At 46.1% G+C, this 27,920-nt stretch overlaps 1 protein-coding gene across 1 annotated transcript; it reads right to left on the reverse strand.

Annotated features, from left to right (window-relative positions):
• Positions 1-2,933: 2,933 nt before the first annotated feature.
• Positions 2,934-26,341, reverse strand: PIGL (phosphatidylinositol glycan anchor biosynthesis class L). Its single transcript, XM_032216326.1, has 7 exons — positions 25,922-26,341; positions 22,647-22,746; positions 16,346-16,436; positions 13,417-13,484; positions 10,756-10,787; positions 5,405-5,538; positions 2,934-3,320 (listed from the first exon to the last, which is right to left on the reverse strand). Exons 1-7 carry the CDS (start codon positions 26,202-26,204, stop codon positions 3,222-3,224), a joined length of 807 nt encoding a protein of 268 aa, XP_032072217.1. The 5' UTR covers positions 26,205-26,341; the 3' UTR covers positions 2,934-3,221.
• Positions 26,342-27,920: the final 1,579 nt, after the last annotated feature.

Raw genomic sequence — 27,920 nt, forward strand, 5'->3', positions numbered from 1 at the left:
CCCAGGTTTCCCCCACCCAAACAAGCCCCTGCCCATCACCCACATGTCCATCATGTGGCCCAATCGGGCACCATCCAAAACTGGAGATGCCTCCCAGTCACGCCCCTCAAGGTATAGGGCAAAGTGTCCTTGACTCTGAGAAAGGAATGTTATTTAGACTATATATGTCTCCCATACTCCACATAATCCCCTCTCCCATTTTCCCACAGTAAAAAATGTGGCAGGCCGGAAGGCCCAAATTTAAAAGATGGCTTCCAGGTCTAACAACATGTCCATCCCGTGGCCCAATCGGGCACCATCCAAAACTGGAGATGCCTCCCAGTCATACCATCGCAGCTGCAGGGCAAATTGACCTTGACTCTCTGAGAAAGGAATGTTATTTTGACTATATATGTCTCCCATATGCCATATAATCCCCCTTCCCACTTTCCCTCAGCATTGAAGGTGGCAGGCCGGAAGGCCCAAATCAAAAGATGGCTTCCAGGCCTGACAACACGCAATGCAATAAGACACAAAGTGTGCAGAGAAGATCAACAAAGAAAGTTGTAGGTATTTCCCCAAGGGAAGTTTTTAAGAAGAGATTGGACAACCATTTGTCTGAAATGGTAGAGGGTCTCCTGCTTGAGCAGGGGGTTGGACTAGAAGACCTCCAAGGTCCCAACTCTCTTATTCTGCTATCCTTCCCCCCTCCCTTCCTTTCTTCCTTCCTTCCTTCTCTGGAGGTTTTCAAGAAGAGATTGGACAACCATTTGTCTGAAATGGTAGAGGGTCTCCTGCTTGAGCAGGGGGTTGGACTAGAAGACCTCCAAGGTCCCAACTCTCTTATTCTGCTATCCTTCCCCCCTCCCTTCCTTTCTTCCTTCCTTCCTTCTCTGGAGGTTTTCAAGAAGAGATCGGACAACCATTTGTCTGAAATGGTAGAGGGTCTCCTGCTTGAGCAGGGGGTTGGACTAGAAGACCTCCAAGGTCCCAACTCTCTTATTCTGCTATCCTTCCCCCCTCCCTTCCTTTCTTCCTTCCTTCCTTCTCTGGAGGTTTTCAAGAAGAGGTTGGACAACCATTTGTCTGAAATGGTAGAGGGTCTCCTGCTTGAGCAGGGGGCTGGACTAGAAGACCTCCAAGGTCCCTTCCATCTCTGTTATTTATTCCTTCCTTCCTTCCTTCCTTCCTTCCTTCCCTCCCTCCCTCCCTCCCCTTGGGGGTTTTTAAGAAAAGACTGGACAGCCACCTATCTGAAATGGTATATAGGTTCACCTGCTTGAGCAGGGGGCTGGACTAGAAAACCTCTAAGGTCCCTTCTAGCTTTGTTATTCTGCTATCCTCCCTCCCTCCCTCCTTCCTTCCTTCCTTCCTTCCTACTCCTTCTCTGGAGAAGAGATCGGACAACTATTTGTCTGAAATGATAGAGGGTCTCCTGCTTGGGCAGGGGGTTTGACTAGATGACCTCCAAAGTCCCTTCCAACTCTCTTATTCTGTATTCTGTTAAACATGATCAGGAGGTCTGGAGGTCAAACTGCATGATGAGCAATTAAGGCAACTAGTATGTTTAACAAAGAGAAAGACTAGGGGTGACGTAGCATTTTCCAATATTTGAGGGGCTGCCCCCAAAAAGAGGGAGTCAAGCTATTCTCCAAAGCACCTGAAGGCAGAACAAGAAGCAACGGATGGAAACTAATTGAGGAAAGAAGCAACCTAGAACTTAGAAACTTCCTGACAGTGAGAACAATTGACCAGTGGAACAGCTGGCCACCAGAAGTTGTGGGTGCTCCATCACCAGAAATTTTCAAGTAAAGACTGAACAACCCTTTGTCTGGAATTGTATAAGGTATTCTGCTCAAGCAGAGGGTTGGACTAGATGACCTCTGAGATCCCTTCCAGTTTTACAATTCTATGTTCTGTTTCTTCACACTAAAGCTGGAAGAATTAGCAGTAGCCCTTGGACTTATATGCCGCTTCACAGTGCTTTTACAGCCCTCTCTAAGTGGTTTGCAGAGTCAGCCTCTTGCCCCCAACAATCTGGGTCCTCACTTTACCGACCTCTGGAGGACGGAAGGCTGAGTCAACTTTCAGCTGTTCAGGATCGAACTTCCTGGCGATGGGCAGAGTTTGCATGCAGTACTGCCTTCTAACCACTCTAACCACCTTGGTAAACGTGAGGTCCATTGAATCATTCCTTGGGCTTCCGTCATCGCAAGAACATGACCAAATGTGTGTGGAAGAACACACACAATCACACAATCACCACACTTCCCCGGCAACAGCAGTCTAATGTGTGATTTGATGGGCCCCATCCCGCTTTGCGGTCCCTAGGCCCACTGGAAGAACCAGATTTTCAGGGTCTTGTAAAGAGTTATCAAGATGGGGAGGTCAATCCTATCTCTGCAGGGATGATATTCCACAGGGAGGGAGCCACCACAAAGAAGGCCCTTCTTCTCGATCTCACTAGATGGATCTCCTTAAGAGAGGAGACCCGTAGCATCTTATTTCCAATTTTATCTCTGTGTGGTGGCCTGCCAGCAGCCAGCAGAGCTGGCAGCAGATTTGGACAGTGACGAGGTTGGGGAGGAAGATGGGCCAGTCCCGGAGTCTGGGGAAGGCAGAGAGGGGGCCAGGGCCATCCGACAGTCATCAGCTGCCTTTGGAGTCAGACATCAGTGAGGCAGAAGAACAGGTGGAGCCTGTTCCCAGTGTGCGCATGCACAGAGTTGGCAGACAAAGGGAGCAGCTAAAGAACAGGGGTTGACTTGGGAGTAATGCCACAAGTGGATGGTGAATGGCCCCTCCCAGAGGAAATAAAAGAGGAGCGAAAGGGGAGTGGAGTTTGCAGGAGGCAATTAGTTCGCTTCATTGGTTCGTGACTCTCCGAGATTCCTTGCCAAGTTCTGCAGAGATCGGCCTGGCAGCTCTCCAAGCCAGATAAGGTCTGTGACTGTAAATCCTCCCTTGAAAGACTTTGCTGGATGTGAATGAGCAGAATTCACACTCAATTAATAAAAGGGTTTTTTGCCGGGACCAGGAGTCTGCTTCAAGCTCTTGGGGAGCCTCATCAGTACACTCGGTGAAGATGATGTTCCACAGGAAGGGAGCCACCATGGAGAAGGCCCTTCTTCTAGATTAGGTCCTGCTCAGATTTTTCCACTCATTAAGAGACCTAGAGAGTCACATCTTCCTCCCCTTTTCTCTCTGGGTCTCCAGTTCATCCACAATCGCTCTTTTCCCCGTTAGAGGAAACGCAGAGAGTTGATCACCATGTAGCGGGAGAACCTCACGTACAGACGGCGAAACCAGAGAAGCTGGCTGTGGTGACATCGCATTGCTCTCTGGAAAGAGAAGACAGCATCAGATGTTAGCCAGGGCAGACCAGTGGTGGGTTTCAGGAGGTACGGCCCGGTACGAGCATACCGGTGGTAGCTGGGAGCCATGCCCCCCCCCGCCCGCATTCCTTACCACTTTTTGAGGCAAACGGGCTAATTGCGCCTGCGCGCACAGCATGCAGCACCTGCGCGCCCTCCGCCAAGCAGCGCACATGCCTGACGAGGAGGCCCGGCCCCGTCGCAGCATATCGCTCGCGATGGGATCCGGAACCCACCACTGGGCCAGACTTATAGATAAAGAGATGGTTTGGGTGAATCCATGAATACAGGTAGTCCTCATCTTACAACGGTTCGTTTAGTGACCAAAGTTACAACTGAAAAAAGTGGGAATTTTGGTTGTGGCCTGTTGGCCGCCAGCCCCACCAGCAGCTGAATCAGAGGAGGAGGAGACGTGGGAGTCGAAGTCAGCATCAAGGCAACCTGAAGAGGGGGAAGAGGGAATGGAGCTGGCAGAGAGACAGACAGAGGCGGAGCCTGGGTTGTCCGTCAGCCCCCAGATGAAGAGTCAACAGCCCCCAGGTTTAGGGGTGGTTGATGAGGAAGAGGAGGAGCAACTGGGTCCAGTGTCTGATGTGCAGATACACAGAAAGCAGAGGAGAGGAGAGCAGTGGAAATCTATGGGCCGGTCCTCGGGATGGAAGATCCCTGAATGCCTGACGTGTGGATGTGCAGAAGGCAGAGGAGAAGAGTGCAGTGGAAATCTATGGGCTGGTCCTCGGGATGGAAGATCCCTGAATGCCTGACGTGCGGATGTGCAGAAGGCAGAGGAGAGGAGAGCAGTGGAAATCTATGGGCCGGTTCTCGGGATGGAAGATCCCTGAATGCCTGACGTGCAGATGTGCAGAAGGCAGAGGAGAGGAGAGCAGTGGAAATCTATGGGCTGGTCCTTTGGATGGAAGATCCCTGAATGCCTGACGTGCGGATGTGCAGAAGGCAGAGGAGAGGAGAGCAGTGGAAATCTATGGGCCGGTTCTCAGGATGGAAGATCCCTGAATGCCTGACGTGCGGATGTGCAGAAGGCAGAAGAGAGGAGAGCAGTGGAAATCTATGGGCCGGTCCTCGGAGCGGAAGAGTCACCGCTGCTAGCGAAGTCCCACCTGAGCTCTGAAGATAAAAGGCAGGGGGCGGAGATGAATTGATGTGGCAGACAACTATTCACCTCCCTGCCGGACAGATTTGTTAGCCTGCGGTGAGAGAGAAACGTTTTGCCGGTGCTCCTAATAAAGGAATCGTTTGAGTTCACGTTAGAGGGTTGGTCGTGTCTGGGCAGCTGGGTCAGAACAGTTTTGCACTTGACCGTTGCAGAATTCCCCAGGGTCCCACGATCAAAATTCAGATTCTTGGCGTGGACGTATGACGGCTACAGAGTCCCGGGGTCACGCGACCCCTTTTGCGACCTTACGACCGGCAAAGTCGGTGAGGAAGCCAGATTCACTTAACCGTGTGACTCACTTAACAACTGCAATGATTAACAACAATGCCCCCCGCCAAAAGTCGTAGGTGCTCAGAGAGCACCACATGATCCTCCTTTTCACCCTGAGCCACAGACCCAGGCAGTCCCTGACTTACGACCACAACGGAGCCCTAGATTTCAGTTCAGTTCAGTGAGGCATTTTTGTTAAGTGAGCTTCTCCCCCTACTACGCCTTTTCCTGCCCCTGTTGTTAAGTGAATGCCTGCAGTTGATAAACCAGGTTGTTAAGCGAATCTGGCCTCCCCATGGCATTCACCGGTCGGAAGGTCGCAAAAAGGGGACCATGTGACCCCGGGACACTGCTACCACGGTCATAAGAATGAACCGGTTACCCGGCAGCCGAATTTTGATCATGTGACCACGGAGGTGCGGGAAAACCAGTCACTGCGAAAAGCGGCCCAAAGTCCATTTTTCCCCAGGGGCGTCGTAACTCTGAACGGTCACTAAATGGACTGTTGTAAGTCGAGGATTAACTTCTCCTCCTTTGTTGACTTCTTGGGTATGGAAACCAATTTCTGGGGACTTTCCGGAGGGAAAGAAGGAGGTTATCAATGTACTTGGGCCAATTCTGCTTCTCTTTCCGTCGCTGTGACGAGAACATCGGGGTTTTGGTAGCCGCTGAGAGGAGCGTCCCAGATGGAAATGTATTTCCGGAAAACGTTCACGGTCTCAAGGACGAGGAAACGACAATCTGTGTGAGAAACACAAACAGTGGGGAAAATTCAACACCTGCCTTTTGTCTTCTGGCCTTGTTTTTCCAAAGCAAGTTTCAACAAGCCCTGGGAGATTTCTACAGTGAAATTGGCCCCTGGTGACTCCTTTAGAATATTAGATTTATAATACCGGGTTGCATAAACGATTCAAGTTGGAAGGGACCTTGTAGGTCATCTAGTCCAACCCCACCCCCCTGCACAAGCAGGAGACTCTACACCATTTCTGACAGATTTATTTCCTGACAGAACAATTAACCAGTGGAACAGAAGTTGCCTCCAGAAGTTGTGAATTCCCCAACACTGGAAGTCTTTAAGAAGATGCTGGATAGCCATTTGTCTGAAGAGGTGTAGGGTTTCCTGCCTAGGCAGGGGATTGGACTAGATGACCTCCAAGGTCCCTTCCAACTCTGCTATTGTATAGACTAGACTAGACTAGACTAGAATAGAATAGAAAATAGAATAGAAAATAGAATAGAAAACAGAATAGAATAATTAAATAGAATAAGAATAGAATAGAATAGTAGCATAGAATAAATATGGAATAGAAGATAGAAAATAGAATAAAAATAACAAAATAGAATAAAATAGTGGAACAGAAGTTGCCTCCAGAAGTTGTGAATGCCCCAACACTGGAAGCCTTTAAAAAGATGCTGGCTAGCCATTTGTCTGAAACGGTCTAGGGTTTCCTGCCTTGGCAGGGGGTTGGACTAGATGACCTCTGAGGTCCCCTCCAACTCTGCTATTGTATAGAAGAGAATAGAAAATAGAATAGAATAATTAAATAGAATAAGAATAGAATGGAATAGTAGCATAGAATAAATATGGAATAGAAGATAGAAAATAGAATAACAATGACAAAATAGAATAAAATAGTGGAACAGAAGTTGCCTCCAGAAGTTGTGAATGCCCCAATGCCGGAAGTCTTCAAGAAGATGCTGGACAGCCATTTGTCTGGAACAGTATAGAGTTTCCTGCCTAGGCAGGGGTTGGACTAGAAGACCTCCAAGGTCCCTTCCAACTTTGCCATTGTATTGTAAAAGAAAGAGTGCAGAGAAGAGCAACAAAAAGGATTAGGGGACTGGAAGGCTAAAACATATGAAGAACGGTTGCAGGAACTGGATATGTCTAGTTTAATGAAAAGAAGGACCAGGGGAGACATGATAGCAGTCTTCCAATATCTCAGGGGTTGCCCCAAAGAAGAGGGAGTCAAACTATTCTCCAAGGCACCTGAGGGCAGGACAAGAAGCAATGGGTGGAAACTAATCAAGGAGAGAAGCAACTTAGAACTAAGGAGAAAATACCTGACAGTTGGAACAATTCATCAGTGGAACAGAAGTTGCCTCCAGAAGTTTTGAATGCCCCAACACTGGAAGTCTTTAAGAAGATGCTGGATAGCCATTTGTCTGAAACGGTGTAGGGTTTCCTGCCTAGGCAGGGGGTTGGACTAGAAGACCTCCAAGGTCCCTTCCAACTCTGCTATTGTATTGTAGATGGCAGCCCAGTCTCTTCTATATACATATGTATAATTTATACTTCTCAGAAGTTAAGGCCAACTGAAGGGTGAGGCTTGCAAGGTTAAAAAAACAAGCAACTCGGAGATAAATCTTCCAGCAAAACAATTTTTGTTTCTCCAGCAGCTACAAAGCCTCACTGAGAAGGCAGAGTGGCAGAAAGCCAGCAAAGAGACTTGCTGCTACTGGAAAATTACTGGGAAATGTAAATCATCCTATCGTCAAGGTAAAAGCTGACAGATGGTGCCACCCCCAACCTAAGAGGCTGTTCCTCAAACAGGGTTTTGTTTCCTTGCAATTTTGCACTGTTTAAAAGAAAAAGAAAAATGGGAAGAAAAACATTTCTAGGCCAGGGGTATCCAGCTTCTGCAACTTAAAAAATGGTGGACTTCATTTCCCAGAATCCCCCACGCCTCTTAAAGCATGGCTGGCTGGGGAATTCTGGGAGTCGAAGTCCACAAAATCTTAACGTTGCGAAAATCGGACATCCCTGAGCTTGTTGTTAGTTGCGAAGTCGTGTCTGGTCCATTGCGACCCCATGGACCACGTTCCTCCAGGCCTTCCTGTCCTCTCCCATCCTCTGGAGTCCATTGAAGCTCACGCCGGCTGCTTCGGTGACTCCATCCATCTACCTCCTTCTCTGCCGTCCCCTTCTTCTTCTTTTGCCCTCCATAGTTCCCAGCATGAGGCTCTTCTCCAGGGAGTCCTTCTTCCTTCTCCTTAGGTGGCCAAAGTCTTTGAGTTTCCTCTTCAGGATCTGGCCTTCTCAAGAGCAGCCAGGGTGGATCTCCTCTAGGACTGACCGGTTGGATGGCCTTGCAGTCCAAGGGACTCAATGCAGGAGCCTTCTCCTCCAGCACCCGAGTTCAAAGGCCTCCATCCTTTGGCTCTCAGCCTTCCTTATGGTCCAACTTCCACAGCCATCCATTGCGACTGGGAAAACCAGCCTTGACTATATGCACTTTTGATTGGCAGGGTGATGTCTCTGCTTTTTAGGATGCTGTCTAGATTTTCCCTCCCCAGGAGCAAGCCTCTTTTCATTTCCTGGCTGCAATCCCCATCTGCGGTGATCTTGGAGCCCAGGAAAATAAAATCAGTCACTCCCTCCATCCCTGAGGCAGGTTATTACCAATTTCTTTAATGCAATACAATACAATAGCAGAGTTGGAAGGGATCTTGGAGGTCTTCTAGTCCAACCCCCTGCCTAGGCAGGAAACCCTACACCTCTTCAGACAAATGCCTATCCAACATCTTCTTAAAGACTTCCAGTGTTGGGGCATTCACAACTTCTGGAGGCAACTTCTGTTCCACTGATTCATTGTTCTCACGGTCAGGAAATTCCTCCTCCGTTCTAAGTTGCTTCTCTCCTTGATTAGTTTCCACCCATTGCTACTTGTTCTGCCCTCAGGTGCTTTGGAGAATAGTTTGATTCCCCCTTCTTTGTGGCAGCCCCTGAGATATTGGAACATATATGATGTACAGGGGTGGGTTTCTCGCCCCGTTCCAACCGGTTCAGTTGGAACGAGGCCGGTGGCGTCCTCGCGCACGTGTGCAGCGTCCTCGTGCACGCACGCGGCGCACGCATGCGTACTAGCGTCTGCGCAATGCTCCAGCTGCTCCTGGAGGATCGCGCAGGCGCTGTATGCGTTCTGCGCATGTGTGGAAGCGCAGAATTCGTAAAAACCGGGTAAGGAGCGGGCGCGGGTGTGCGGGCGCGCGTGGGCGCGGGGGGGGGGGCTTCGCCGTTCCCGGAAGTTACGTACTTCCGGGTTTGGCGACCAACCGGATCGCAGGGACCGGTGCGAACCGGTTGAAACCCACCCCTGATGATGTATAACTTTTGGGACAATTTAGCTGTGGTTTGTTATTTCCTTTCCCTTCAAGCTTAATTTGAAGGTTAATATTTGAGGTTGACATTTAATAAAGACTTTATAAAAAAAAATAAAAAGACCCAAATTACAAATCAGGCTGTTCTTGCAGAATTGTGCCAGGCCAGGGATGCGTCCTTGGGGATGTCCAGCGGGGAGTTTCCAGGTTGATAAGAGGAATGGAAATCAAGTCTTATCAGGAACATGCAAGGACATGTTTATTTTGCAAAGGTTAACGGGAGATCTGAAGCAGACGGCAAATATTTACAGGGTTTTTGCTGGTTTTTTTTTAATGTGGAAGATGGTGGTGTAGGAAGTTAGCACCCGCCCCTCTCTTAGAAAAATGAGATATTTTAGGAAATATTAAAAGGGGAGAATATTTCCCCTAAAAGGGAGGCAGAAACGTGTCCCACCTTTGTCAATGGGCCATTAAGGTCTGAACCAGAGAAACATAGGCAGCAAACAGACTCACTCTTAATAGCTCCCCCCGCACCTTTGTCAATGGGAATTTAAGGCCTGAGCCAGAGAAACATAGGCAGTTAACAGACTCACTCTTAATAGCTCCCCCCACCTTTGTCAATGGGACATTAAGGCCAGAGCCAGAGAAACATAGGCAGTTAACAGACTCACTCTTAATAGCTCCCCCCACCTTTGTCAATGGGCCATTAAGGCCTGAGCCAGAGAAACATAGGCAGCAAACAGACTCACTCTTAATAGCTCCCCCTACACCTTTGTCAATGGGCCATTAAGGCCTGAGCCAGAGAAACATAGGCAGTTAACTGACTCACTCTTAATAGCTCCCCCCACACCTTTGTCAATGGGCCATTAAGGCCTGAGCCAGAGAAACATAGGCAGTTAACAGACTCACTCTTAATAGCTCCCCCACACCTTTGTCAATTAAGCCCTGAGCCAGTCTATTCTACATAACAAAGATCTACCTCCTTCAGGCAGAGCCATAATAGGAATTGCCCAAAGCCCTTTCATTACATCATCACCCAGCAAGAGTCAACCAAGCCTGGGACTCAAAACACCACCTATGAAGTTACCCCTGCCCTGACCCCATGACAAACAATCAGAACACAAGCTCAAATTCAAAAGCCCAGAGAGGTTTTAAAACCCAGGCACTCATGTGATCCTGTCCACCATTAAACCATCTTTCCAAACATTGTTTCCACTGTCTTTCTTTCTCCCCACTTGGAACTGAACCCAGATGGACATTTCTTCCAACAGGGGAGCTGTCCTCCGCTAACGCTGCGGGTGCACAGAAGAACATAGAATCACAAGGCTGGAAGGGACCTCAGAGGTCATCTAGCCGAAGCAAAGGGAACGGTTTGAAAGGAAAGGAAAGCAGCTTCAGGACAATGCTCAAGAAAGGATTCCAGATGGGGAGAGCAGCTAAGGAGTGGGATTGTCTGCCTAGAGTGGTGTTTCTCCGTCTTGGAAATTTTAAGAGGAGTGGACGTCCGCTCCCAGAATTCCCCAGCCACGTCATGTGATCAAAATCGGGGCGCTAGGCCATTGACTCGCATTTATGACGGTCGCCGCGCCTGGGGAAGCCAGATTCACTTAACAGCCAGGTTAGTAGCTGAACAACTGCAGGGATTGACTTAACAATTGTGGTAAGAAGGGTCGTAAAATGGGGCAAAACTCGCTTAACAAATGTCTCACTTAACGACAGGAATTTTGGGCTCCATTGGGGTAAGTCAAGGAGTACCTGTAAAAAAGTATGAAGGCTAAAGATCAATGGCTTCATTCACAGTTCTTCCTTGTTAACCAAATAACTTGTTAATAAAATAATCAATTAATAAACACCAACCTTCTGGAACCTTCCTCTGTGAGTGCAAGGACCTGTGAAGAATAACAAACGGGTGAATATATATACAAGGAGCAGACTACAAAATACAAATTGTTATCTTTTGAGAGCTGAATGCAATGAAATTTCATTTTAATGTATGCTGATTAGTGTATATTTAAAGTGACAATAAAGTATGCTATTTTTTCTATCCTGAATTCTATTCTATTCTATTCTATTCTAATCGATTCAATTCTATTCTGAAATTCTATCCTATCCTGAATTCTATCCTGAATTCTATTCTATTCTATTTTGAATTTCTATTCTATTCTATTCTGAATTCAATTCAATTCAATTCTTTTCTATTCTATCCTGAATTCTATTCTATTCTATTCTAAATTCCATTCTGTTCCTATTCTGTTTATATTCTGTTCTATCGTATTCTATCCTACCCTACCCTATCCTGAATTCTATTCTATTCTGAAATTCTATTCTATTCTATTCTGAATTCTATCCTATCCTATCCTGAATTCTATTCTATTCTATTTTGAATTTCTATTCTATTCTATTCTGAATTCAATTCAATTCTTTTCTATTCTATCCTGAATTCTATTCTATTCTGAATTCCATTCTGTTCCTATTCTGTTTATATTCTATCCTATCCTATCCTACCCTATCTTGAATTCTATTCTATTCTGAAATTCTATTCTATTCTATTCTATTCTATTCTATTCTGAATTCTATTCTATTCTATCCTATCCTATCCTGAATTCTATTCTATTCTATTTTGAATTTCTATTCTATTCTATTCTGAATTCAATTCAATTCTTTTCTATTCTATCCTGAATTCTATTCTATTCTATTCTAAATTCCATTCTGTTCCTATTCTGTTTATATTCTGTTCTATCGTATTCTATCCTACCCTACCCTATCCTGAATTCTATTCTATTCTGAAATTCTATTTTATTCTATTCTGAATTCTATCCTATCCTATCCTGAATTCTATTCTATTCTATTTTGAATTTCTATTCTATTCTATTCTGAATTCAATTCAATTCTTTTCTATTCTATCCTGAATTCTATTCTATTCTGAATTCCATTCTGTTCCTATTCTGTTTATATTCTATCCTATCCTATCCTACCCTATCCTGAATTCTATTCTATTCTGAAATTCTATTCTATTCTATTCTATTCTGAATTCTATTCTATTCTATCCTATCCTATCCTGAATTCTATTCTATTCTATTTTGAATTTCTATTCTATTCTATTCTGAATTCAATTCAATTCTTTTCTATTCTATCCTGAATTCTATTCTATTCTATTCTAAATTCCATTCTGTTCCTATTCTGTTTATATTCTGTTCTATCCTATTCTATCCTACCCTACCCTATCCTGAATTCTATTCTATTCTGAAATTCTATTCTATTCTATTCTGAATTCTATCCTATCCTATCCTGAATTCTATTCTATTCTATTTTGAATTTCTATTCTATTCTATTCTGAATTCAATTCAATTCTTTTCTATTCTATCCTGAATTCTAATCTATTCTATTGTTCCTATTCTGTTTATATTCTATCCTATCCTATCCTACCCTACCCTATCCTGAATTCTATTCTATTCTGAAATTCTATTCTATTCTATTCTATTCTGAATCCTATCCTATCCTATCCTATCCTGAATTCTATCCTGAATTCTATTCTATTCTATTTTGAATTTCTATTCTATTCTATTCTATTCTGAATTCAATTCAATTCAATTCTTTTCTATTCTATCCTGAATTCTGTTCTATTCTATTCTGAATTCTATTTTGTTCCTATTCTGTTTATATTCTGTTCTATCCTATCCTATCCTACCCTACCCTGAATTCTATTCTATTCTGAAATTCTATTCTATTCTATATTGTATTCTATCCTATCCTATCCTGAATTCTTCTATTCTATTCTATTCTGAATTTCTATTCTATTCCATTCTGAATTCAATTCAATTCAATTTTTTTCTAGTCTATCCTGAATTCTATTCTATTCTATCCTATCCTGAATTCTATTCTATTCTATTCTGAATTCTATTCTGTTCCTATTCTGTTTCTATTCTGTTTCTATTCTGTTTCTATTCTGTTCTATCCTATCCTATCCTATCCTATCCTATCCTATCCTGAATTCTATCCTGAATTATATTTTGAATTCTGTTCTATTCTATTCCATTCCATTCCATTCCATTCTAGTTGCTCTGGAAGACCAGTAGGGGGCAGCCTCCTCTTAAAAAAACTTTTTTTTGGCCAAATCTGAGCATTATACAACACCCACAGGTTGCGAAGTGGAGGTGCTAACAGGGAACCCCCAAACGTTACACACACCCTTGCTAACAGCGTGAGATTTGCAACCGAGGCCATAAGGGGAGTGCTGGGTGCCTGAAGCCCTGAAGGTAGCCTTTCACTTCCAACCAACCACTTAGTGACCGTTTGAAGTTACGATGGCACTGAAAAAAGTGACTTACGACCGTGTTTCACACTTACGACCGTTGCTGCCTATGTCGCAGGTCAGATGATCAAAATTCAGATGCTCGGCCATGGGCTCACATTTATGACGGCCGCAGGGTCTCCGGGGGGGGGGGGAAATCTGCAGAACAACTGTCTCGCTTAGCAACCGAAATTTGGGGCTCCAAAGGGGAGGGAGGCAGGCCGTACCTGACAGCGGCATAAACTGATCGGTGGTTGGGGTGCCCGCTCACCCCTCTGGCGTCGAAGGTTACAACCTAGATGGAAAGAACCAGAAAAAGCGACTGTGTGGTTTATTTATTTTTAAACTCAAGGGGAAGGCGTTTCCCACCTATCACAGAATTACACTATTACGAAGGAAGGAAGGAAGGAAGGAAGGAAGGAAGGAAGGACAAAAGGGGGACAGAGAAGAAGGGAAGGAAGGAAGGAAGGAAGGAAGGAAGGAAGGAAGGAAGGAAGGAAGGAAGGACGGACAAAAGGGGGACAGAGAAGAAGGGAAGGAAGGAAGGAAGGAAGGACAGAGAAGAAGGGAAGGAAGGACAAAAGGGGGATAGAGAAGGGAAGGAAAGAAGGAAGGAAGGAAGGAAGGAAAGAAGGAAGGAAGGAGGGAGGGACAAAAGGAGGTCAGAGAAGAAGGGAAGGAAGGAAGAACAAAAGGAGGACAGAGAAGAAGAGAAGAGAAGGAAGGAAGGAAAGAAGGGAGGAAGGGAGGGACTAAACGCGGACAAAGAAAAAGGGAAGGAAGAAAGGAAGGTCAAAAGGAGGACAGAGAAGGAAGGAAGGACAGAAGGAAGGACAAAGGACAGAAAAGAAGGGAAGGAAGGAAGGACAAAGGAGGACAGAGAAGAAGGGAAGGAAGGAAGAACAAAAGGAGGACAGAGAATAAGAGAAGGAAGGAAGGAAGGAAGGAAGGACAAAAGGAGGACAGGGAATAAGAGAAGGAAGGAAGGGAGGGAGGGAAAAAAGGAGAACAAAGAAGAAGGGAAGGAAGAAAGGAAGGACAAAAGGAGGACAGAGAAGAGAAGAGAAGGAAGGAAGGAAGGAAGGAAGGAAGGAAGGAGGGACAAAAGGAGGACAAAGAAGAAGGGAAGGAAGAAAGGAAGGACAAGAGGACAGAGAAGAGAAGGAAGGAAGGAAGGAAGGAAGGAGGGACAAAAGGAGGGCAGAGAAGAAGGGAAGGAAGGAAAGGGGTGAAGAGGATGGGGGGAGGGGGGGAGAGAGGAGGGAGGGAAGGAAGAGGAGAGAGAGGAAAAGAAGGGATGGAGGAAGAGGGAAGACAAAGGTAGGGTATGGTAGAGGTGAGAAAAGGGAGGGAGAGAGGAAGGGTAGAGGGGAGGAGAGGAGGAAGAAAAGAAGGGACGGAGGGACAGAGGAGTTGCGGGAAGGATGCAGGAGGGAAGGGCAGGGTAAGGGAAAGAAGGAGAAAAAGGGAAGGAAAGAAAGAAGGAAGGAAACTGGGGAGCAGAGGGGAGGAAGAACGGAGGAGAAGAAAGCCAGTTTGACTTTTCTGACCCCCTTGCCACAGACACCCCACCCCCCAATGCAAGCCACCCTGGAGTGGGCATGGCCTCTTCCTCCAATACCACCTTGAGGAGAAAACGTCCCTGGCATTTTCGGCTGGTCTGGTTTGAATTGGGGGGGGGGGGGGTCGAGGCCTCCCTTCGCAGCTGGCTGCACCTGAGCTGGACCACCACAAGGGAAAAGGTCTTCTGAAGCCCCCCTCCCACTCCCCACATTTGGAGAGCGTCCAAAGGACCCTCCGCCAGCCACAGGGGCCACCCCAACCCCCTTGTTTCCCCACAGCCCCTTTTGGGGGGTCTTTTGGCATGGACCCCCTTCTTACAGCTGCCCCAAGCGACGGCCAAAGGGTTTGTGTGGAGTATTGTTCTCGACTTATGACCACAACTGAGCCCAAAGTCTCTGTTGCTAAGTGAGACATTGGTCACGCGAGCTTTGCACCATTTTGCAATGCGTCTCGCCACAGGTGTGAGGAGAATCCCTGCAGCCATTAAGTGAGTCACGTGGTTGTTAAGCGAATCCGGCTTCCCCATGGATTCTGCTCGTCAGACGTTCGCGAAAAAGGAGATCATGTGACCCTGGGAGACACAGCGACTGTCGTAAATTTAAGTCAGTTGCCAAGCATTTGAGTGTCAACCACAGGACCGTGGGGATGGCACAACAGTCGTAAGTGTGAAAAAACGGTCGTAAGTCCCTCTTTTTCTGTGCCATTGTAACTTCGAGCGGTCACTAAGCGAACTGTTGTAAGTCGAGGACTACTTGTAACTTTGCTATCGACCCTTTCATTTAAGAGTCGGGGCACCTGTGGTGGCCCAAGCACTCCGCCAGCGAAAACGGGAGCTCTGTTTCCGCTGGCAGAAGGTTGCCGGAGGCAGTCGCAGCCAACAACAGAGCTCAGGTGGGCCCTACCCAGCCCTCCTGACAGTGATGGGTTACTGCTGATTTGGACCGGGCGTGGCCTGGAGCAGCTGAGAGCGTCCCGGTACAGTGGCTCGTTTGGATCTGCCCGCCCGCGCTCTATAGCTGTATTTATGCCGAAAGACACAATGTGCACGTTCGGACCGCGTGCGGTGCCTGCGCAAGCCCCAACAAGCAGCTGTTTGTTGCAAGGGCAATGGATTGTGCATGCGTGCGCAGCGCACGTCAGGCCTGTGCATGAACAGACTGAGATCAGCATACCGGTAGCAGAGATGTTAGAAATGGGATTCAACCGGTTCTGGCCAGTTCCGGAGAACCGGTAACGGAAATTTTGAGTAGTTCAGAGAACCGGCAAATACCCCCTCTGGCTGGCCCCGCCCCCATCTCTTCTCCCCCCCCCCCCCCCGAGTCCCAGCTGACCGGGAGGGAATGGGGATTTTGCAGTATCCTTCCCCTGCCAAGCCCGCCAAGCCACGCCCGCCAAGCCAAGCCACACCCACCAAGCCACGCCCACAGAACCAGTAGTAAAAAAATTTCAATCCCACCCCTGAGAAGGATCCTTCACTGTTCCCAGGGCAGCCCCGAGGGCCTTGATTTTGTCACTCCTGATTTAAGACCTTTGTGGGTCTGTAAAGCAAAGAAAACTTGAAGTCAGGGAGAAATACTTAAAATACTGAATTACCAAATCAATGTGGTGGGTTTCGATGTGTGAGAGGATTAGCTCTGTGAGGAGAGGGACGTCCCACTCGGCAGACGGATGATCTGGAAGCTTCCTAAGGAAGGAAGGGAGGAAGGAAGGGGGGAGGGAGGGAGGGAAAAAAGAGAGGAAGGAAGGGAAAAGAGAGGAAGAAAGGAAGGGAAAAGAGAGGAAGGAAGGACAGAAGGAAGGACGGAGGGAAGGAAGGAAGTGGAAGTGGAAGAAAAGAAGGGGAAAGAGACAGGAAGGAAGGGAAAAGAGAGAAAGGAAGGAAGGAAAAGAGAGGAAGGACGGAAGGAAGGACGAAGGGAAGAAAAGAAGGAAGGGAAAGAGGAAGAAAGGAAGGGAAGAGAGGAATGATTGAAGGAAGGAAGGAAGGAAGGAAGGAAAGAAGAAAGGAAGGATGGAAGGAAGGGTAAAGGGAGAGGAAGGAAGGAAGAGAAAAGAGGAAAGAAGGAAGGAAAGGAAAAGGGAGGAAGGAAAGGAAAAAAGAGAGCAAGGAAGTAAGGAAGGGAAAAGAGAGGAAGAAAGGACGGAAGGATGGAAGGAAGGAAGGGAAAGAGGAAGAAAAGAATGGGAAAGAAAGAGGAATGAATGAAAGAAGGGACGAAGGGAAAAGGGAGAGGAAGGAAGGAAGGAAGGGAAAAGAGGAAAGAAGGAAGGAAGGAAAGGAAAAGAGATGAAGGAAAGGAAAAAAAAGAGGAATGAAAAAAGGAAGGAAGAAAGGAAGGAAATAAATAACAAACAAAAGTGAAATTCAAATTCTAAACACAAACCATACAATCACATCTAGTCCAACCCTACATCATTTCTGACAGATGCCAATCTTTTCTGCTGAGCACCTGGCAGAATATCAGTGGCTGGCATGGGTGAAGGTCACGGGAGGCCGGTGGAAAGAGACAGCGGGGAGGCCGAGGATCAAATGAAATCCTTCTGACCTCAACGGCGGGACAACAACCAACGCAAAAAGAGCCTCCCGTCGCCTGCCGAGTTAAAACTAGGTTAAACTGTGTTTTTTTTCCCCTAAGCGCCAATTATTTTTAAAAGGGGCCACTAGAACAGTGTTTTTCAACCTTGGCGACTTTAAGTCCTGTGGACTTCAACTCCCAGAATCCCCCAGCCAGCGAGAGCTGGCTGGGGGATTCTGGGAGTTGAAGTCCACAGGACTTAAAGTCGCCAAGGTTGAAAAACACTGCACTAAAAGATACAGATAAGTCCTCAACTTACAGCCGTGCCAAGCAAGAAAGTAGCGAGGCGTGTTTTCCTCCCGTTTGATTAGCTTTCTTCCCACGACTGTTAAGTGAATCACGGTTGTTAAGTTAGTCATGAGGTTGTTAAGTGAATTGGCTTCCCCGTTGATTTTCCTGGTCAGAAGATGGCAAAAGGGGATCACGTAAGCCCGGGACCGTCATTTATATGAGTCAGTTGCCAAGTGTCTTAATTTTGATCACCTGACCATGGGGGGATACCGTAATGCTCCTAAGTGTGAAAAACGGGGGTAACTCACTTTTTTCAGTGCCGTCGTAACTTCGAGGGGCCACTAAACAAATAGTTGTAACTCAAAGACGGCCTATACATTAGTCTGGATTTTTAAATTGTATTGATATTGGCTGCAGCAACAGAATCGGAAAAGTCTAAATTCTAGGGATTCAGGACAGAACAAACCTGAGCTTCTTTTTCGCTGGGGGATTCTGGGAGTGGAAGCCCTCCCCTCTTAAAGCATTCTGGCTGGGGGGTTCTGGGAGTGGAAGTCCTCCCCTCTTAAAGGATGCTGGCTGAGGGATTCTGGGAGATTCTGGGAATGGAAGTCCTCCCCTCTTAAAGCATTGCTGGATGAGGAATTCTGGGAGTGGAAGTCCACCCCTCTTAAAGCATGCTGGCTGGGGGATTCTGGGAGTGGAAGTTCTCCCCTCTTAAAGCCTGCTGGCTGGGGGGTTCTGGGAGTGGAAGTCCTCCCCTCTTAAAGCCTGCTGGCTGGGGGGTTCTGGGAGTGGAAGTTCTCCCCTCTTAAAGCCTGCTGGCTGGGGGGTTCTGGGAGTGGAAGTCCACCCCTCTTAAAGCATGATGGCTGAGGGATTCTGGGAGATTCTGGGAATGGAAGTCCTCCCCTCTTAAAGCATTGCTGGATGAGGAATTCTGGGAGTGGAAGTCCTCCCCTCTTAAAACATCCTGGTTGGGGGATTCTGGGAGTGGAAGTCCTCCCCTCTGAAAGCATTCCTGACTGGGGAATTCTGGGAGATTGTGGGAGTGGAAGTCATCCCCTCTGAAAGCATTGCTGGATGAGGAATTCTGGGAGTGGAAGTCCTCCCCTCTTAAAGCATTCTGGCTGGGGGATTCTGGGAGTTGAAGTCCTCCCCTCTTAAACCACTGCTGGCTGGGGAATTCTGGGAGTGGAAGTCCTCCCCTCTTAAAGCATTCCTGACTGGGGAATTCTGGGAGATTGTGGGAGTGGAAGTCATCCCCTCTTAAAGCACTGCTGGCTGGGGGATTCTGGGAGTTGAAGTCCTCCCCTCTTAAAGCATTCCTGACTGGGGAATTCTGGGAGATTGTGGGAGTGGAAGTCATCCCCTCTTAAAGCACTGCTGGCTGGGGGATTCTGGGAGTTGAAGTCCTCCCCTCTTAAAGCATTCCTGACTGGGGAATTCTGGGAGATTGTGGGAGTGGAAGCCCTCCCCTCTTAAAGTCACCCAGGCTGAATAATCTTTCTTCCATCCCATGCACCACTTCCACCCGCCCTCTCTGCCTGCCTTGGAGCATAGGTGTGTTTTCCAGCTCGCTTCAACGCAAACCTCTGGCAGCCCTGTGGCTGTGCCTCCCTTCCCATGCTCTGGAATAACCCTGGGTGCAGCTCTGGAATGCAACGCGCCGCAGCGCACCCTGGCATACCACAGCCTGTGCACTCTGGCCTAAATAAAACAAAACTGCCTTTTGCGGGGAGGAGAGATCCAGTTTTCTCCCCTGCCGTTGTTTACATGAGTCAGAAGAAAGGCGGAGGGGAAGGATAATCGCTCGTGGGGAGCAAATCCCTCGCCCAGTAGACAAGATTTGAGAACAGGAAAACTGACTTTGAGCCTTGACAAAGGAAACCTTTCAATATTGGTAGTCCTTGACTTATGACCGTTCATTTAGCGACCTTTCGGAGTTACGACAGTCACGGGATCCAGGTTCATAGGCTTGGCAACTGGCATGTCCTTGTGACGGTTGCAGAGTCCCCTTTCCCGACCTTCCGACCGCCAATACGGAAGCCAGATTCACTTAACAACCGTGTGACTAACTTAAGAACGGCAGCGATTCACTTAACAACAGTGACGAGAAACCTTTCTCCAGGGGGTCTGCGGAGATTCCAGATCATTCTAGATCGTGCTTGTCCCAAAAAATGCTTTTCCAAAAGGCAACTGGATTTTCTTGGGGTTTCTTGTTTTTTTCCCCTTTGAAAACCTTTTTGCATATTTTGCAAATAGGGTTAACAATATTTTATTTCTATTAAAATGTATGACACGCAGAATATGGTGATTGGCATAAAAATAACACATTGAAAGCTGGGACAAGTCACGAGAGCTCACTCAGTTACTCGGCGCTAGGGGTTCGAACCGCCAAACTACCGATCTTTCTGATGGAGGATTATAAATCAAATAGGAAAATTATGGAAGATTATAATTTAATATAAATGCTTGCATTATTATTATTATTAGAATTATGCCAGCTTGCTAAATATAATAAGTATGTTTTTTAATAATATTTTATTTGTTTTAAAAAGGGATGGCATTCAGAATAGGGTTGATTGGCATAAAAATAACACATTGAAATATTGAATAATTAAATAATGAAAGCTTATAATTTAACATAGGTAAAGGTAAAGGTTCCCCTTGCACATATGTGCTAGTCGTTCCCGACTCTAGGGGGCGTTGGTGCTCATCTCCGTTTCAAAGCCGAAGAGCCGGCGCTGTCCGAAGACGTCTCCGTGGTCATGTGGCCGGCATGACTAAATGCTGAAGGCGTACGGAACGCTGTTTCCTTCCCACCAAAAGGTGGTTCCTATTTTTCTACTTGCATTTTTTACCTGCTTTCGAACTGCTCGGTTGGCAGAAGCTGGGACGCGTAACGGGAGCTCACTCCGTTACGCGGCGCTAGGGATTCGAACCGCCAAACTGCCGACCTTTCTGATCGACAAGCCTCAGCGTCTTAGCCACTGAGCCACCGCGTCCCTCAACTTAACATAAATATGTGTATTATTATTAGAATTACGGTATACAAGCTCGTTCAATGAAACAAATATGATTAATGCTCTTTTATTTAGATCAAAACGTACGACACTCAGGTTCACGCATTTGTAAAAAGTAAAAACAAAAAAGTTGGGGTGGTTGGAGTTAAAAGAAAAAAAAATAAAATTCTTTTTCGCTTCTCATCCAAGAAGCCGGAAAACAGAGAAAGCTTCTTGGATGAAGAGCAAAACATTTATTAAAAAAATAAAAAGCCCAGGAAAATCCAGTTGCGTTTTGGGAAAATGCCTTTGGGACATTTGCAAAGCTTGGCTGTAGTAACAAGTCAGGGTTTCCTTGGCAGGGCTGCCTCTGTGGGAACTGGGCTAAACCACCAAATTTTATTCCAATTTCTTTTTTCCATTTTCCTCCTCTAAAAACACAACCCGTCTCAACGGAGAGAGTTGCCAACCCTCCAACCCTCCAGGAATCATTGGCAAGGAAAGCCGCCGAGATGGTTTGTCAATTCCCGTGGGATTTGCTTCTTGGTTTGCGTGCTTCCGTAAATAAGGACCGTCTGGGATTTGCTTAGCTGTGGAAGGGACAGAGAAACTGACTTGCCCTCTGTCTGATGTCTTTTTTTTTTTTTTGGCCTGCGCTGGAAAAATAAAAGCTATTAAATCAAATCTGGGAGGAAAAAACAAAACAGCGCTAAGAAAACCAGGATTTGACCTTGGGAAAATAACGTTTCTAAACATAGGAGTGTCTTGGAACTTATAATAGCAATAGCAATAGCAGTTAGACTTATATACCGCTTCATAGGGCTTTCAGCCCTCTCTAAGCGGTTTACAGAGTCAGCATATTGCCCCCAACAACAATCCGGGTCCTCATTTCACCCACCTCGGAAGGATGGAAGGCTGAGTCAACCTTGAGCCGGTGAGATTTGAACAGCCGAACTGCAGATAACAGTCAGCTGAAGTGGCCTGCAGTGCTGCACTCTACCCACTGCGCCACCTCGGCTCTTAATAAGGATAATAAATCCTTAGCATATAGATTTAAAGCCGGCCCTGCTTGCAACTATATGTAAAAGAATAAAAATGGGGGAAAACTTTTTTTTTAAAGGAGAGAACCAACCTAGAAATAAGGAAGAATTTACAGACAGTGAGAACAATTAACTTGCCACCAGATGACTTGCGAGTGGATGGTTTTGAGTGGATGTTGTGAGTGGATGTTTTTAAAGAAAAGATTGAACAATCATTTGTCTGGAATAACATAGGGTCTCATGCCTGAGCAGGGGGTTGGACTAGAAGACCTCCAAGGTCCCTTCCGTTATTCTACTATAATAAAGGGTTTGGGGACTAAATGGTACGATGAAGGAGCTAGCTATGTCTACCCTATCAAAGAGAAGGGATGGGGGGACAGGATAACAGTCTTCCAGTATTTGAGGGGCTGCCCCAAAGAAGAGGGAGTCAAGCTATTCTCCAAAGCACTTGAGGTTAGGACATGAAGCAATGGATGGAAACTAACCAAGGAGAGAGGCAACCTGGAATTAAGGAGAAATTTCTTGACAGCGAGAACATTTAACAGTCCTTGACCTACAATAGTTCCTTTAGCGACCATCTGAAGTTACAACGGCACTCAAGAAAGTCACTTATGACTGTTTTCCACCTGTTAGACCTGCAACATGATTACAGCCATGTGACCCAAATTGGGACACTTGGCGACTGGCTCATATTTATGACGGTGGCAGTGATCCTCTTTTGCGGAGGAAGGTCAGCGGGGAAGCAGGATTCACTCAACAACCCTGTAACTAACTTAACAACTGCAGCGATTCGCTTAACGACCGCGGCAAGAAAGGTAGCAAAACGGGGCACAACCCACTGAACAACTGTCTTGCTTCGTGGTGGAAATCTTGGGGTGCCACTGTGGCCGTAAGACGAGGACTACCCATCGTCAACTATCGGGGATGGTGTAGTGATGAAGGGCCGGACTAGATGACCTTTTAGATTCCTTTCAGCTCTATGAGTCTATGACTTTTTACATAACCCAACAATGGTAGTTTCGGGGTTTTTTTTTTAGAAAATTACCTGTGATCCAGGACGGTTACATTGGAAGGAGGGATCCCTAAAACTTCGCAGCTTTCTATCAGTTCCGCTTTACGAATCTCTCCCTGCTGATAATAATTCCCTGTGAATGATAAAAGAGATTAAAGTCATGTTCTCACTTAAGGCTTTCCAAATGAACGAAGGCGACTCCTTGTCCCGATAAATCCCCTTTTTTATCTATTTTTAAAGGGAATTCCTCTCCAGCAAAGTCCCGGCCAACAGTCTTTCAAGAGATTTCACGATAGATAGGTAGGTAGGTAGGTAGGTAGGTAGGTAGGTAGGTAGGTAGGTAGGTAGATAGATAGATAGATAGATAGATAGATAGATAGATAGATAGATAGATAGATAGATAGATAGATAGATGATGGATGATAGGTAGAGAGACAGAGAAAGACAGATGGCTGATAGATAGGATAAGAAGATTAGATGATAGATAGATAGATAGATAGATAGATAGATAGATAGATAGATAGATAGATAGATAGATAGATAGATAGATAGCAATAGCAGTTCGACTTATCTACCGCTTCATAGGGCTTTCAGCCCTCTCTAAGCGGTTTACAGAGTCAGCATATCGCCCCCACAGTCTGGGTCCTCATTTCACCCACCTCGGAAGGATGGAAGGCTGAGTCAACCTTGAGCCAGTGAGATTTGAACCGCCGAACTGCAGATAACAGTCAGCTGAAGTGGCCTGCAGTTTTGCACCCTAACCACTGTGCCACCTCGGCTCTATCGTATGTATTTTTGGCACATACATTCCCCTCCACCTCAGAAAAAAAAAATTAAAGTCACCGAGAAATCAAAAGAGGAAGAGGTTAAGAGTCCACGTAATAGAATCTGTGCTGGAAAAGTATAAAAGTTGGTGTATTTTTCTTTTACTGGCTAAGTTTTATAACTTTTTGATTTGATTTTGATTTGTTTGATTTGTTTATTATTTATAAACAAATTATTGTTTATTATTATATTGTTTATTATTATTATTTATTTTTTCCCACGTTTTGCCGTTTTGAGGGCAGTGGCGGAGAATTAGAGGCAGTCCTTGACTTACAACAGTTCACTTAAGTCACCATTTGAAGATACAACAGCGCTGAAAAAAAGTGACCTTTTTCACACTTACGACCATTGCGACATCTCTGTAGTCACGTGATCAAAATTTAGACGCTTGGCAACGGGTTCATTTTTATGATGGTTGTCGCAGTGCCTCCCAGAGTAGCGTGATCCCCTCCTGACCAGCAAAGGCAATGGGGAAGCCGGATTCACTTAACAACCACGTGACTAACTTAACAACTGCAAAACCCGCTTAACAACGGTGGTTAGAAAAGTCGTAAAACGGGTCAAAACTCACTTAACAAATGTCTCACTTAACAACATGCATTTTGGGCTCCGTTGTGGTGGTAATCCAAGGTCTCTACCTGTAATGATGATAATGGCAATAATCACAATAGGGCTACGAGTTCAAAAGATGCACACCGTCTGATGGATTCGGACTGATTGGTGATGCCTACCAAGTCAGCCTTGACTCTTAGCAATTGAATATACAGGTAATCCTCGACTTGCGACCACAGTGGAGCCCAACCTTTCTGTTGCTCAACAAGGTAGTTGTTAAGTGAGCCTTGTCCCATTTTACGACCTTTCTAGCCACCGTTGTTAAGCGAATTTTGCAGTTGTTAAGTTAGTGGTTGGAAGTCGATCTGGCTTCCGCATTGACTTTGCTTGCCTGAAGGTCGCCAAAAGGACACTGCAACAGTCATAAGTCCATGCCAGTTGCCAAGCTTCTAACATTTGGTCATGTGACCAAATGGGCGACGTCCCAAGTCACTTAAGTCGGGGTTTTTTTCAGTGCTGTTGTAACTTCAAACAGTCACTAAACCAGTGTTTCTCAACCTTGGCGACTTTAAGTCCTGTGGACTTCAACTCCCAGAATCCCCCAGCCAGCACAGCTGTGCTGGCTGGGGGATTCTGGGAGTTGAAGTCCACAGGACTTAAAGTCGCCAAGGTTGAGAAACACTGAGCTAAACAAATGGTTGTAAGTCAAGGATTAAGAAGAATAAATAATAGTATAGCAATACCAAAATCACTGCTAAGCATCCTGCACTGTCTCTCTATTCCTGCAAAGAAAACGTGTGGATTTATCATGCTTTTATCTCCCCAGTTTTTATCCTGCCTTTGAGGAATACAAGGCCCTCCCTCCTTCACTTTTCTCCAGACAACAACCCTGCCAGGTAGGATGGTCTGAAAGGAGGCAAATGAAAGGGAAGTGGAGAGATGAAGGGAGAGAGGGAAGTGGAACAGAGCGGAACAGGGCGGAGGGAAGAGGAGGAAGGAGGAAGAAGGAGAGGGAAATAAAGAGGGGAAAGGAGAGAAAGAAATGGATGAGGGGAGAGGAGTAGGAGAGAGGGAAGGAGAGAGAAGTGGAGAGAGAAGAGGGGAGAGGAGAAGAGGGAAAGGGAGGAGAAGGGAGGAGAGAGAGAAATATATAGAATGCTATGGTACAATTATGAAAATAATGCCTATATAACTATAACATACAACATTATGTATTTAAAAGAGATTATAAATGTATGATTAAGAGAATATTGGTTATAATCAGGGCGTATAAAGCAATGTACTCTCAAAAAGGACTGGATACAGCGGCTGCAAAACTGCAAATGTTATATTATAAATATTATAAAGAAAAAATGTACAATACAAATATTTATTTTTAAAAAAAGACTAGTTCCAAGGTTATATATTAAGATGAGCGGGGACTTGCACCTCCCCAGTCCTACTCTAGCATTTTTAACTTTTATTTATTTGTTTATTTAGGAGATTTATATGGCCGCCTATCAGCACAGGGCGGCTTACAAGAACTTTTCCTGATTTAACAACTCTGTTGGGGAAAATTTGATGATTTTTGAGGGGGAGGGACTTTTATTTTATTTTCTCTCCTTTTCCCATAACGTCTTTTTAGGCCATAAGCCTCTCAATGAAGGAATTTCTGCTTGGTTTTTATGCCCATTTTGCAGACAGGGAAAACTGAGGCTGAGTGACGTCACACTCAACGGCGAACCTTTTGTTAGTTCGGGCAATACAGGCTAGAGATGGGCGGAGCTCTTTGGAAGGTCGAAGCCAGATGACGTCAGAGCGCCTGCCCCTTACGTGCGGCAATGGCGTGAGCGCGTTCAGCCCCGCGCGCAGAGTGGGCGTTCCGAGACCGCGGTTGCTAGGCAACTCCGCAGCGCTCTTTTTTTTTTCCTCCCCCTCCCCTCCCTCCTCACCTGTGGAGCCGCAGAGCAGCCACAGGCTGGCCGGCTTCAAGGCGAGGATGGTGGGGGCGAAGAACATCGCTTCGTCATCAGGGTGAGCCGTCACGAAGAGGACGCGGGTAGCCTGGACGTCGCGTCGCACCATCGCTGACGCCTCCGGTCCGTCTGAGAAAAGTGTCCGGTGGTCCGGCCGCCGCCACTTCCTCAGGCCGTGGTAGCGCTGCAGCCACCAACGAGAAAGGAGCCATAGCAAAAGAACGGCAAGAAGGAAAAGGAACGGGGCGTTCGTCGCCATTGTAACGCAGGAAATGGGGGGGGGGAGAGGAAAGGACCAAGAAAGTCCGGATGGAAACTTGAACCGCAAAGAATGGTTCCGCCTCTCATTCTTTCAGAGAAAATGGTATTTTCTTGGTATTTCCAAGCTGGCTTGTAAAACCGTTGCAGGAAACCAAAAGGTTGTCAAATCTAGGATAACATCCAAACTTATTTTTCATCTGAAGGCCTTTGGGTTGGTTCTGCATTCAATACAAATGCTTCAATTCCTGCAGCTCCAGCATCCTTTTCACTATCCTGCATCCTTTTCACTATCTCAGTTTTGCTCCCTTCCAATTTATTCGCAGAAAACACACATGGCAAAACTCCTCAGAGACGTCGTACAGTGTGAAGTTTGGCTTTGCAAAGTGTTACTTGGTTTTGGGTTGTTGTGGTGTAGGAAGTTATCACCCAGCCCTCCCCCAGAAAAATGAAATATCCTAGGAAATATTGAAAAGGCAGAATATTTCTCTGGATGTGAAAAGAAAGAAACATGTTTTGAAAAGACAGAATAGCTGCCTGTAGCTTCCTGCCCATCCCCACTTTGTCAGTGGGCCATTAAGAAGGCCGAGCTAGTCCACTTTACATAATAAAGACTTCTCCACTTCAGATACAGGGGGATGGGATTAAAGCATGATAATATTGGCCCCAACTGACCACATGGCATCTGAGAACTCAACCAAACCTGGATTCAAAACACAGCCTAGAGAGTTGCCCCTGCATGGCCCCATGGGAGTCTGACAACCAATCAGAATACATTTCTTACACAGGAACAGGAAACAGAGAGGTGGGACTGAACAGGTTATAAAAAGCCTAGCAAGCCCCTCCCTCAGCCCTTCTCTTCTTCTCCACCAACATTGAAGCATGTGATCACCTTTTCTGTTCAGGAGCTCAAGCCATGTGGTCCTGTCTACCAATAAACCATCTTTCCAAGCAGCCTCCATGTCTCCAGTGTCTTCTTCCCCACTTGGACCCGAACCCAGAAGGACATTTCTTTCATCAGTGGAATCTAGAAAACCCGGATAAATTATTAAGTTGACAATGGATAAATAGCCATATATTCAGGAAATTTGCTGGAGATTAAAGCTGTGGAGTTACTGGGGTTTTTTTCCCCTTTTTCGTTTGCTGAGGATGATATTTAGTTGTGTAATGAAATGTTTACAAGCAAAACAATCCAGCTCGGACAGTACCAAGGACCCACAGTCCTCCTATTTTCTCCTCTTCTTCCTCAACTCCACAAACCCTACTGTGAAAACCCACCCCTCTCCTACAAAAATAAAATATCCTAGGAAATATTGAAAAGAAAGAATATTATAACTCCCTGGATAAGAAATGGAGAAGCATGTTTTAAGGCAAGAAACAGACTCATTCTTAATAGCCCCCACCTTTGTCAATGGGCCATCAAAGGCCTGGGCCAGTCTATTCTACATAACAAAGGTAGGATTAGCCTTCTAGAGAAACTCAACCACAAGGCACCTGGGACAATGACATCAGCCAGCAAAGACAATCAAACTTGGACTCAAAGTACAGTCTACTGCATGGCCCCATGGGAGTCTGTCAAACAATCAGAATACAAGCTCTAGATAAATGCCAGAGTGGGCATAACATCAGGGACTTTCAGCATCTCAGCCCTTTTTTTCTTCTTCACCCAACATCTTGAAGCTTATGATCGCCTTTTCCCCAAGGACCTCAAGCCATG

Source organism: Thamnophis elegans, chromosome 4, assembly GCF_009769535.1.
Source record: "Thamnophis elegans isolate rThaEle1 chromosome 4, rThaEle1.pri, whole genome shotgun sequence".
In the NCBI taxonomy this organism is placed as follows: domain Eukaryota; kingdom Metazoa; phylum Chordata; class Lepidosauria; order Squamata; family Colubridae; genus Thamnophis; species Thamnophis elegans.

Coding starts and splice junctions, on each gene's coding strand:
- PIGL (XM_032216326.1), bottom strand. CDS start 26,204: ATGGCGACGAACGCCCCGTTCCTTTTCCTTCTTGCCGTTCTTTTGCTA. Junction 22,747..25,921: donor GCTGCTCTGCGGCTCCACAG/GTGAGGAGGGAG, acceptor TATCATTCACAG/GGAATTATTATCAGCAGGGA. Junction 13,485..16,345: donor AAACCCACCACATTGATTTG/GTAATTCAGTAT, acceptor CTTTCCATCTAG/GTTGTAACCTTCGACGCCAG.